The 11,998-nt window shown below is 38.4% G+C and overlaps 3 protein-coding genes across 3 annotated transcripts; all 3 read left to right on the top strand.

Annotated features, from left to right (window-relative positions):
• Positions 1 to 2,144: 2,144 nt before the first annotated feature.
• On the top strand, positions 2,145 to 4,578 carry LOC137171356 (uncharacterized). The gene is made up of 9 exons (XM_067575341.1): positions 2,145 to 2,181; positions 2,408 to 2,475; positions 2,624 to 2,842; positions 3,018 to 3,155; positions 3,295 to 3,357; positions 3,521 to 3,601; positions 3,895 to 3,975; positions 4,171 to 4,251; positions 4,441 to 4,578. Exons 1-9 carry the CDS (start codon positions 2,145 to 2,147, stop codon positions 4,576 to 4,578), a joined length of 906 nt encoding a protein of 301 aa, XP_067431442.1.
• A 144-nt stretch (positions 4,579 to 4,722) lies between these two features.
• On the top strand, positions 4,723 to 6,711 carry LOC137171364 (uncharacterized). The gene is made up of 2 exons (XM_067575354.1): positions 4,723 to 6,591; positions 6,692 to 6,711. The coding sequence occupies exons 1-2, from the start codon at positions 4,851 to 4,853 to the stop codon at positions 6,709 to 6,711; spliced, it is 1,761 nt and encodes a 586-aa protein (XP_067431455.1). The 5' UTR covers positions 4,723 to 4,850.
• Positions 6,712 to 6,954: 243 nt separating this feature from the next.
• Positions 6,955 to 8,869, top strand: LOC137190222 (uncharacterized). Its single transcript, XM_067600074.1, has one exon. The coding sequence runs from the start codon at positions 6,978 to 6,980 to the stop codon at positions 8,778 to 8,780; it is 1,803 nt and encodes a 600-aa protein (XP_067456175.1). The 5' UTR covers positions 6,955 to 6,977; the 3' UTR covers positions 8,781 to 8,869.
• The last annotated feature ends 3,129 nt before the right edge of the window (positions 8,870 to 11,998 follow it).

Raw genomic sequence — 11,998 nt, forward strand, 5'->3', positions numbered from 1 at the left:
CTGTTCGAAAATACAACATTTTATTCAGTTTTCTTTATAGCTTTATGATTATTTTCATAATATAGATTCCTCTGTAAAAAGTTATGTTATTGTTAATATATTTTTTTATATAACAAGGTCATGAAGGTCTCAACATATTACGTCTTGAATCATTAACACTCAGTTTATTTGTGAAGTACTGATTAAATGTAGGAGCTCATTACAATTCTTTTTAATGACATTGTGCACTGAAACACAAATACTTTTATTTTGACAACTTCCGCAATTGTAACCGGTATGTTTTTCTTCCAGCTGCTTTGCACAGACCTGTCGGCACTCCTGATTGGTTCATTTGAATTTTGAAAAACGCGCAGGTGAAGGTATAAATACAGGTCAGAATACGTTTGCCGCCTGTTGCTTTGTTTTCGGACATTGTGACAACTGGTGAGAGAGCGAAAGAGCGAACAAGCTAGCTTGTGAGCATTTCAGCGATTTCAGCAGCGATTTCAACAGCTTTGCATTGCATTCTTGGGATCTTCGGTGGACTTTTGGTGAACGCACTGTGAGTGTATTTAATGTTTTATTATAAGCGACAAAATGTAAAGGTAGTTTTGGCTCGTTATCCTTTTACCGTCATACGTATCATTAGCTCCTTAAACTGTTGCAGCTAAACTGTTTAAATGGTGTCGTGTGAAAGTGGCGGCTGTAGTTGGCGGCATTCTCATATTTGTGGTGATATTTTCTAACATGAAGTCAAATATAGATTTAGGAACAGTGTTTTTTATGCTTTGAGTATAGCTATTGGAAACGTTTATCCTGTGAGTAACTTACATGTTGTTTTAACGGCTGTAGCTGTTTTCGAGCTATCCAAAATTTGAATTAGCAATATTACTTTCATTGTGAAATATACATTGTAAATGCACCTTGTTAAACAAGGTAGCAGCTAGCGTTATGGTTAACGCCATCCTGTCAACCAAATATAGCCACTCTTTCTTACAGCCTATGGTCTGTAAACTTACACACATGGTCAGAGTCCCTAATACTAGCAACATTAACCATTTTATTTTATCAGCAAAAATATATCTCTTGTGGCCGAAGTTGTTTTAATTATTGTGTGTGTGTGTGTGATACACGGACAAGAATTTGTATAATTTTCGCACTACTGTACATAAATGTAAAGATGTATGAAAAATGTAATTGTATATTTATTGTGTGTTATAAGTGTTTTTGTAATGTCGTATTGAATCAATTGTGTCTGCATATTTTCAGATGCCTCGCGACAAGTCCTTTCGCCGTTCTCAGGCAGCTAGGCGGAGAATGGCGGAGCGCCGTCTTGTGGTTTTCGGACCTCAGCGGCCTTCCACTGGCACCTGTGCCCGTATGTATTCAACTGTTTTTTCAGTGCAACTTTTCCTTATATGTATATGCATTACATAGTTGTAGTATAATTGTAACGTATGTGTCCATGCATTTGTTTGTTCCAAATTTTTAATTGAACTTTTTGTGGGGTTGTTGTGTTTTTATAAACAGGTGAGGGCACAGGTTTTCGTCATAAGGTGAAGAAGTGGCCAATTTCTGCTTTGACTGGGCGCAGTCACAAATTGGTCATTCCACCTGAGGATCCTGACAAGAAGGTATTATTGGTTCAGAGTTTAATAAAAAACCTTTGATGTAAAGAGTTGTTATTGATTGTAATTGATTAAATTGTTTGTTGTTCCAGTTCGTTCTTGTCATTGGAGCCTCCCATCTACGGGCCATGGTAGATGGATTTGTGAAGATGCCAGAGGGACGCCTCTCCTTTGGCTTCATGTCGACCCCGGGGGCCTGTGCGTCTGAGTTGAGGACCGAGATGTTGCATGCTGCTGTACCTCGGACACCCGACGCAGTCTGTGTGATGGCCCCCAGCAACAACCTGACCGCCAGCAGGACGGTTGATGAGGCGGGAGCTGACTTTCGACAGTTCCTGCGCAGCGCGCGCAGTCTTTGGACAACGGTATGCTTTATAGTAGTAAATAGTCTTTGGTACTACGCATTATTTGATTGGGTTACCTGGTGAAAATTGTATACAATAATTTTCATCATTATGGAAATACTTTTGTTTTGTATAGGTCTTTGTCCAGGATTTCACACCTCGCCTGAATGCAGACCTGGGTATTCAGGAACTCATGCGGCAAGAGTTCCATCGTGTGGCAGCCAGCATGGGTAAGTTGAAAAGAAAGTTTTAGTGTTAGTTTTGATATGTATAACAGATGATTTCTTTTTGGCCTATCTGATTATAGGAATCAAAGAATTCATTCAGTTAATAATATATAAAGTGACAAATTAATATATGTAGATATTTCACTGTTTCATGATGTGTGTGTGTGTGTGTGTGTGTGTGTGTGTGAGTTTTTTGTTTCAGTGTTGTTGTTTTTTTGTTTTTTTTTAGGTATCAGATACTTTCCCACCGCTGAGCACTTCCCCTTGGATCGCCTGGACTTGTGGAGCAGAGATGGTGTAAGTAGAACAATATCTGATAAGATTGCCAATGAAAAACTTACTATACTCAAGTTTAGTTGATTTTTAAAGTGCAATTCATTGTAGATTCATACAGACATGAAAACTTCTGTTTTGTAAAATGTTATTTATTACTTATATTTTGCAGGTCCACCTGAGTGATGCTGGCGGTATGGCGATCCTCTCTCAGCTGATCTGGATGTCTGCTTATCAGCTATTGGAGACACCACCACCTACGCCCCAGGTTCCTCTAAGGACTTCACCCCCTGGGAGAACCTTTGTACCAAAGGTGGTGGTGAAGGGAGAAGCACCTGTGCCGCGTCCGTCAAACCCTTTTGACTGGACAGTTGTCAGCAAGGGCAGGAAGGTGAGACATTGCATATTGTATGTGTGTTTTAGTTTTTGGAGTGGAAGATTTTTCCTGACTAGTGTAACACTGTGCGGACAAAGTGATATCCATTTGTTGCTGTACCTGTGTGCATGTTTTGGCTTATTTTCAAGATACATTTGCAACAATGGTCTTGTTCTTTTGTTTTCCACAGGCAGATGAAACATCAGTCAAGTGTTTCATCCCGCTGAATCCCGTCCGTTTCAGCAGTGCCGTGTTGGATGCGATGGACAAAGCTGTCCCATCGCATCTCCCTAGCCCTGTGTGCACGGCTGTTCCACAAGGCAAACTGGTAATTTGCATTCAAATTGTATTTGTGAGGCCTTTTTATAAGTGTTTTGTCTTGACACAGAATGGGACTGTTATATTGTATGAATTTACTTATGCCCCAAATTTGTATTTGTATTTAAAATGTTTTTGTCTTACATTAGAAGCCAAATGTGGTCCGCCGGCAGAAAGCTGTTGCCTCAAAAAGGAAACGTGGACAGCAGCAGGTTGGTAACTTTTCTTTTTTTAAATGTTATATTTACATTTTTCTTTTGTATAGTTTGAGAAGATAGTAATGACATATTTACCTGTTTGTAATATTCAGGGAGTAATTGTGAAACAATGATAAAGTACATTTATACAGTTCTTTCAATTGTGTTTCCTTCCTAGGTTGTGGCTAAACCTGGCACCCAGCTCGTGTCTTGTGAGGCCTCACCTGGCTGTCCTGTGAAAGACGTTCTGCCGGTGGAGGTTTGTGTGAATGTATTTTACACTTCAGCATTATTTACAATCATGCAAGTCTAGTTTAAATTGGTAGCCTATAAGGTTGCATATAAAAAACATGGATTAGTTATACACATTGTATATCTGTAAAGTCGAAGCAAATTGTATAATACAGACCTAATGTTTATAAAGGATGTTTTGTTCTTGCACTAGAAGCCAGAAGATATTTTGTGTCACAGCAGACTTGCAAGGAAGTATTTTAGTAATGTGGTTCATTCATTTTGTTTAATTTTATTTTGTTTTTGCTTTTTGTGTTGTAGGAGGAGGCAACCCCCTGTTTTGTGGAGGTGTTTTCCCAGGATTCACCTACCATTGTCAAGACAGTGGTTGCAGGCGAGGAGGTAGGTGCTCTCACTAAAAATTTTCTGTTTCGTTCTGGTTTCTTGCAATGGAGTTAGTGAAGCTACTTTATTGTCACTGTTCATGTAGTATAAATGATAATTACAAATTGATATTTCTTGTAGCATTAAAGCCCCATGTCTATGCAGTTTATATATTGTGTTTTTTCATGGGGTATTTTGTTTTTTGTGTTGTAGGAGGAGGCAACCCCTTGTGTTGTGGAGGTGTTTTCCCAGGATTCACCTACCAGTGTCAAGACAGTGGCTGCAGGCGAGGAGGTAGGTGCTCTGAATGAAAATTTTCTGTTTCGTTCTGTTTTCTTGTAATGGAGTTAGTGAAGCTACTTTATTGTCACTGTTCATGTAGTACAAATGATAATTACAAATTGATATTTTTTGTAGCATTAAAGCCCCATGTCTATGCAGTTTATACATTGTGTTTTTTCATGTGGTATTTTGTTTTTATAGGAGGAGGGAACCCCTTGTGTTGTGGAGGTGTTTTCCCATGATGCACCTACCAGTCCCATTCAATTGGTTGGAACAGAGGAGGTTTGTGCTCTTAGTCTGAATGTTTTTGAATCTAGTCATCAGCTATGCTATTGTTAGTGTAGTATATGCATGATTGAAAACAGTTTTGTTATTATTTGTAGTAGTAGTAGTTGCACTTTGGAAACGTAATATAGTCTAGATGAAATCAAGTGTAAACATGGAAATAGTAACCAGCCTTTTTTGTTGAACTCAATAAATACACCTAACTAGATGAAGACTAACTAAAGGTGTAATACAGTCTGTGATCGAGAGTGTTTTGTTTTGTCTATTTCTGATGAGGATGATGATGGGAGCGCACTGATCAAAATCTCCATTTATCTTTATTACAGATGCCGGACAAGGAGAGTCTTCATCATCAGCACTCATCAGGATCTGGTAAGGTGAAGAGCAAGGCTAGCCCTGGCTCCAGCGTATTATGGTCTTCTGTAGTAGCTGGTACTTCTAGCCATGTTCAACATAGTGTAACAGGTTCGTATCATCAGGGTAGTAATCGCTTTAAATATGGGGGATTCCAATGTATGGCTGTTGGTTTGGTAAGTCTGGCAAAACATGCGGTTGACAGTGTTTTTGCATGGCAGGTAAAAGATCTAGACAGGGTCGTAGTTTTAGGTGATCAGTTGTACACGTCTTTGAGAGACAACAAGAAGATTAGTGGATCATCTAAATTCTTGTGTGTTCCTGATTTGCCAAAGCACTCGGTTATAGATGGACATAACTTTGAGTTTCGTTATGGTGACTATGTTTCGGGTGATGTCAGTGTGGTTGATGGAGAGTTTATTCAGGCTGGCATATTCATGTCTCTACAAAATGGCTTGAAAAACATGTTTGAGAAATATGATACATGTTTGCTAACATTGTGTGGTACCACGTGTGCAGTCATTCGTCAAAACGGACGCTATGCGGTTGTTGATTCCCATGCGCGCAGTGCTGCTGGAATGCCAGATCCTAACGGTAATAGTGTTGTTGTATATTTTAGTTGTCTTAAAGAGGTGTACAGTTTCATATGCAATTTGTCTACATCTCTCACTCAAAATGACAGACCATATGAGATTGCTGGTGTTCGTGTCATTTGCGGGGGCAGTAAGTCTGAGTTGAGAACAACAAAGTGTACTGACACTGTCACGACTTGTGAAACTGCATCCATGGCTTTCGGTTCATCGCTGGTATGTGGTATTCCTTCAGGAAGTAAAGTTGACCGAGGTACAAAGCGTAAGATTACAGGGCAAACTTGTGCTGCTAAGAAAATGAAAAGGAATAATGTGGCTGTAGTGAATTCAGATGTTGTGTTTGTCAGTGATGTAACTTCGAAAAAGCTGTGGTTTGATCCCATTTGTAAAGATGTTGCGCAGGCTTTATGTACACAGTTTAATGTAGAGTTTGAGAAATATGATGCACCAATGCCTACAGAAGTTGGTCTGTTGGGAACGCCGTGTAAGAATGAGAAAATAGTGGCTGACGGTAACTGTTTCTTTAGAGCGATTTCCCAAGCTGTTAGTGGAACACAAAAGAACCATAGGAAAATTAGACTTGCTGTTGTGAAACAATTAGAGAGTAATGCTGCGGACTATAAAAGTATCTTGAGAAGTGAATATTCTTCAGTGGTAGAATACATTAAAAGTTCAAAAATGCGATATGTTGGCAGTTGGGCAACTGAGGTTGAAATACAGGCAGCAGCAGATTGTTTAGGAGTTAATATCTTTACTTATCATGATGATCGATGGCTAGAATATAGTTGCAAATATAGGTGTTTTTCAAAACAGGGGATCTACTTAGAAAATTGTAATGGTAACCATTATGAAAGTGTTGTTTGTGTTCATCAGCCTGAACTCCATAGTTGTTATGGTAGCTGCAAGTTGAACAGGTCTGAGTCCAAAGTGTACAATTTGAGACGGCAGAGTGCAGAGGAATGTTCATGGGTTAGCGCTGTGACAGAGAACACAAGTAAGAGCGATCAGAAAGTCCAGGAACAGAGTACAGCAACAAATAATGCTATTTCTAAGTATTTTATAAAGAAAAAGTATCTACAAATGAAAAAGAAATATCAGGAAATTGTGCAGCATAGGGAGAAACGTAAGGAAAAGATTAAAGTGAAATATCAGAAAAATGTGTTGCATAGGGAGAAAGTTAAGATAATGAGTATCGGGAAATATCAGAAAAATTTGTTGCATAGGGAGAAAGTTAAGGAAATGAGTATCGGGAAATATCAGAAAAATTTGTTGCATAGGGAGAAAGTTAAGGAAATGAGTATCGGGAAATATCAGAAAAATTTGTTGCATAGGGAGAAAGTTAAGGAAATGAGTATCGGGAAATATCAGAAAAATTTGTTGCATAGGGAGAAAGTTAAGGAAATGAGTATCGGGAAATATCAGAAAAATTTGTTGCATAGGGAGAAAGTTAAGATAATGAGTATCAAGAAATATCAGAAAAATTTGTTGCATAGGGAGAAAGTTAAGATAATGAGTATCAGGAAATATCAGAAAAATTTGTTGCATAGGGAGAAAGTTAAGGAAATGAGTGTAAGCAAATATAGGAGAGATATGTTGCATAGGGAGAAAGTTAAGGAAATGAGTGTAAGCAAATATAGGAGAGATATGTTGCATAGGGAGAAAGTTAAGGAAATGAGTGTAAGCAAATATAGGAGAGATATGTTGCATAGACAAAGTGTAAAAGCCATGACTAAAGCGCGATATTATGGAAATGCTGACCATAAGAAGCGTGTTTTAGCAGCCAACAAAGTGAAGAGGCAACAATTGAAAGAAAAGGCGGAGCAGTTTGATTTTGTTATGGAGCAGTTTTTGGCTAAAGTAAAGGATGGGCCAGAGTTTGTGTGTTGCGTCTGTCATAGATTGTTGTTTAGACATCAGGTTTTGAATTGTAAGAGGGATTTTTATAACAAGAATGAAGCAGTAGCATCATTTGCAGATAAATGTATCACTGAAGTGTATTTACACAAATGTAATAAGGACTGTGAAAAGCCATGTCAGTTGTTGGATACAGCTAGAGGTTGTCTGTGGATTTGTTACAATTGTCATGGTAAGATTAATAAAGGTATAATGCCACCTGAATGTGCAATAAACAGTTTGAAAGTTGATCCCATTCCACCAGAGTTGGCATGTTTGAATAGTTTAGAGCAGCATTTGATTTCTTTAAATATACCATTTATGAAAATGTTAGCGTTACCTAAGGGAGGACAGAATGGTGTACATGGACCAGTAACATGTGTTCCAGCAAATATTGTGCAGACTAGTAATGTTCTGCCTCGTTGTAATATGGAAGGATCTTTGTTGCGTGTAAAATTGAAACGCAAGTTAACGTATAAAGGGCATTATGAGTATCAGTTTGTTGATACTATGCATGTAAGGCAGGCATTGCAGTATTTAAAAAGGACAAATGTGCATTATAAAGATGTAGAGTTTAATGAAGCTTGGTTAAATGAGTTTTGTAGGGAAGAGGGTGATTTAGGGAAAGACACTGATGGTGATGTTGAAAGTGGTAAAGTTGATTGTGAAGATGAGCTTTTGCACGATAGACAACAACATTGTATGTTTCAGGATACGTGTCTCATGCCTGTGGATATTGGTCAGGAAATGCTGGATCAATATTTTGATGATATATTGAACCTTGCTCCAGCAGAAGGAAATAGTCCTGTAAAATTGCTTTCGGATCATGCAAACGAAGCCAAATGCTTTCCGGTGTTGTTTCCGCAGGGACTTAATACTTATCATGAAAGTAGAGCAAATCGTTTGACGTTGTCGCGATATTTTAATAACAGGATTCTACATGCGGATGGTAGGTTTGCACACAATGTGGAATATATCTTTTTTGCGCAGTACATGTCTGAGATTGAGCAGGTTGTTTCTAATGTATCCATAGCATTACGAAAAGGGAAAGGCTGTATGTCTCAAAACGTACCTGATAATAAGGTAAACGATATGTTAAAAAATGATGAATCTTTGAAAAAGTTGTTGGAGTTTGATGATGGGTATCGTTTCCTTAAACCGATTCGAGGTACCCCAGCTTTTTGGCAAGGAGCACAGCGTGATTTGCTTGCTTGTGTTCGTCAGCTCGGTGTTCCTACCTGGTTTTGTTCCTTTTCTTCTGCTGATATGCGCTGGACAAATCTTCTGGATAGTATTTTGAAGCAGGAAGGTAGAGCACAGACTGCTGCAGGTTTAGAGTGGGCAGACAGGTGTGATCTTTTACGCTGCAATCCTGTCACTGCGGCCAGGATGTTTGATTTCCGCTGGCATGTTTTTTGAGAGAGGTACTTATGTCGCCATCACATCCGATTGGTAAAATTAAGGATTACTTTTATCGAGTGGAATTTCAGCAGCGCGGTTCACCCCATGTGCATTGTTTGTTTTGGATAGAGAATGCTCCATTGATTGATAAAAACACAGATGAAGAAGTAGTTGAATTTATTGATAAATATATAACATGTGAGTTGCCATCCCAAGATGAGACTTTATTGGAAACTGTCACTTCTGTGCAGCAGCATTCAAAACGACATTCAAAAACTTGTAAAAAGAAAAACACGGTTTGTCGTTTCAATTTTCCGAGGCCAGCATCCGCTCGAACGTTTATATGTCGCCGTAAAGATGATGAAGAGTGCAAAAAAGCATGCAGTTGTGAGACAGATAAATCTTCAACGTGTGTTAATCATAGTCAGAAAACTTCAAATGACATGAAGAAAAAACATGCAGCAGAGATAATGACAAAAATCAAGAATGCTCTTTCCAATGAGAAGAATAGTTTTGATAGTGTGGTACATTTATTCCAAAGTGTAGGGATTGATCAGGTCACTTTTGAGGCTGCATATACGTGTTTAGCTAGAAATACACATATTGTGTTAAAGAGGCAAGTTAATGAAGTCTGGATAAATCAGTATAGCAAACCACTATTAAAATGTTGGCAGGCAAATTTAGACTTGCAATTTGTTGTTGATGCGTATGCGTGCGTTGTTTATATTATCTCTTATATGTCTAAGGCAGAAAGAGAGATGGGATTGTTGTTAGGGAATGCACAGAGAGAAGCATCTAAGGAGGGAAATGTTAGTGCAAAGGAGGCATTGAAAAATCTAGGCAGTGTGTATTTGCATAACAGAGATGTGTGTGCTCAAGAAGCTGTATACAGATTGACAAATATGCATTTAAAGGAATGTTCAAGGAAAGTTGTATTTGTACCGACAGGGGACAATATAGTTAGAATGAGTTTGCCTTTGAGTGTGTTGAAACAAAAGGCAAGATCGCGCGCTTGTACCTCAGAAGATGTTTGGATGACTAGTTTTGTTGACCGTTATAAAAATAGGCCAAATGATAGTGTATTCAATGACATGTGTATGGCAACATTTGCATCTGAATATCGTGTTTTGAGTAAAAATGAAAAATCTCAGGGCAGCATTAAATTAAAGAATGATTGTGGTTTTATCACGAGAAGAACACGAACAGATCCTGCAGTTGTTCGTTACGCGCGCTTTTCTGAGACAAAAAATCCAGAATTGTTTTACCAAAGTATAATGCAGTTGTTCTTGCCGTATCGTGCAGATGTGCAGCTAAAACCTCCAAACTGTGAGACATTTGCGCAGTTTTACGAAAATGGTCATGTGAGGTTTAGTGATGGGTCAAGACATCCTGTTAAGTCAGTTGTTGATTTGAATAGAAGTCATTTTGAAATTAAAGCAGATGAATTGGATGAAATCCAGAATACAATTGATAGAGATGGTGTATTAGAGGATGCGTGGTGTGAGTTGTGCCCAGAGCAAGAGTTGGAGCGTTTACAGTGTGACCAAGAACGAAAAGACAAACAACAGATAGTGGAAGAATATGAGGAAAATATTCCAGATTTAGCAGTAACTAGTCAACATGTTGCACATTTGGAAAAAAGAAAAAACATCATGTGTAGAAGTGAAGGTTTGGCTTTAATTAGATCTTTGAATGAGACACAGCTTGCTGTTTTTTATCAAATTCGACAATGGTGTTTAGAGAAAGTATTAGGGAAAAATCCAGATCCCTTCCATGTATTCATCACAGGTGGTGCAGGGACAGGAAAAAGTCATTTAATAAAAGCGATTCAATATGAGGCAATGAGGCTATTGTCAACGGTGTGTCGTCATCCAGACAATATTAGTGTGTTATTAACGGCTCCTACAGGGATTGCTGCATATAATTTGCATGCATCTACTATTCACCACACGTTTAGTATCGGAAAAAATGTTGGTTTACCCTACACACCTTTGGGTGAGGAAAAAGTTAATTCTTTGCGCGCTAAATATAGTGATCTTCAGATTTTGATAGTCGACGAAATATCAATGGTTGATCATAGGTTGTTGTCATACATTCACGGTAGGTTAAGACAGATTAAGCAAACCGGTGATTTCTCACCATTTGGAAATGTGAGTGTAGTTGCTGTTGGAGATTTTTTCCAGTTGCCTCCAGTAAAAGGGAAACCCCTATATGTAGATGATGTAGGTGTCAGCTTGTGGTCTAATCTGTTTAAGGTTGTTGAATTAAAACAAATCGTTAGGCAAAAAGATAACGTGTTCGCAGAGCTATTGAACAGGGTGAGAACTCGATCAAAAGGAACCCCAATGTTAAGCAGTGACATACAAATATTGAAACATTGTGAAACTGGTGAAGTCAGCTCAGCTTTACACATATTTCCTACAAATAAACAAGTAAATGAGCATAATTTGGCACAGCTGCTTAACATTTGTCCTGAATATGTCGAGATAGATGCTCAGGATTTTGTGAATAATAAGAAAACAGGCAAACTAGAATTGAAAAATGGACATCATGCGAAAACATATAACACATGTTTGACTGAACAGCTGTTGTTGGGTGAAAATGCGCGTGTAATGCTGTGTAAAAACGTGGATGTTACAGATGGTCTTGTTAATGGGGTTTGCGGTACTGTAACTCATATAGTTGGTGCAGATAAGGGTACGTTTCCTCTCAAAGTGTATGTTAAGTTTGATGATGAGCATGTTGGCGCGCAGAGGAGGAAACAATCGACGAGTAGCTTAGTTTTCTTTGGTTCCACCGGTATTGAACCAGAGGAAGAAAAAGTTACTAACAAAGGTGGTATGCGACGACAGTTTCCGCTGAAACTTGCTTGGGCTTGTACGGTACATAAAGTACAAGGTATTACTGTAGATAGTGCTGTTGTTTCTCTTAAGAAAGTATTTTCTGCAGGCCAGGCATATGTAGCCCTAAGTCGTGTTAGAAGTTTGTCAGGTTTGGTGATTCAAGATTTTGAAGATAAAGCCATATATTGTAAGGATGGTATTCAGGATACAATTCAGAGTATGCCTCAATTCTTGAACCAAAATATAACTAGACACAAATTTAGTACAAGTAGTTTTACTGTATTTTTGATGAATGTGCAAAATTTGACACACCATGTATCTGATTTGGCATTATGTACACAGCAATTGCAGCTTAACTGTATTGCTGTTACAGAAACATGGCTACCTGCTGCT

This window comes from Thunnus thynnus, chromosome 2, assembly GCF_963924715.1.
Source record: "Thunnus thynnus chromosome 2, fThuThy2.1, whole genome shotgun sequence".
NCBI classification, from domain to species: domain Eukaryota; kingdom Metazoa; phylum Chordata; class Actinopteri; order Scombriformes; family Scombridae; genus Thunnus; species Thunnus thynnus.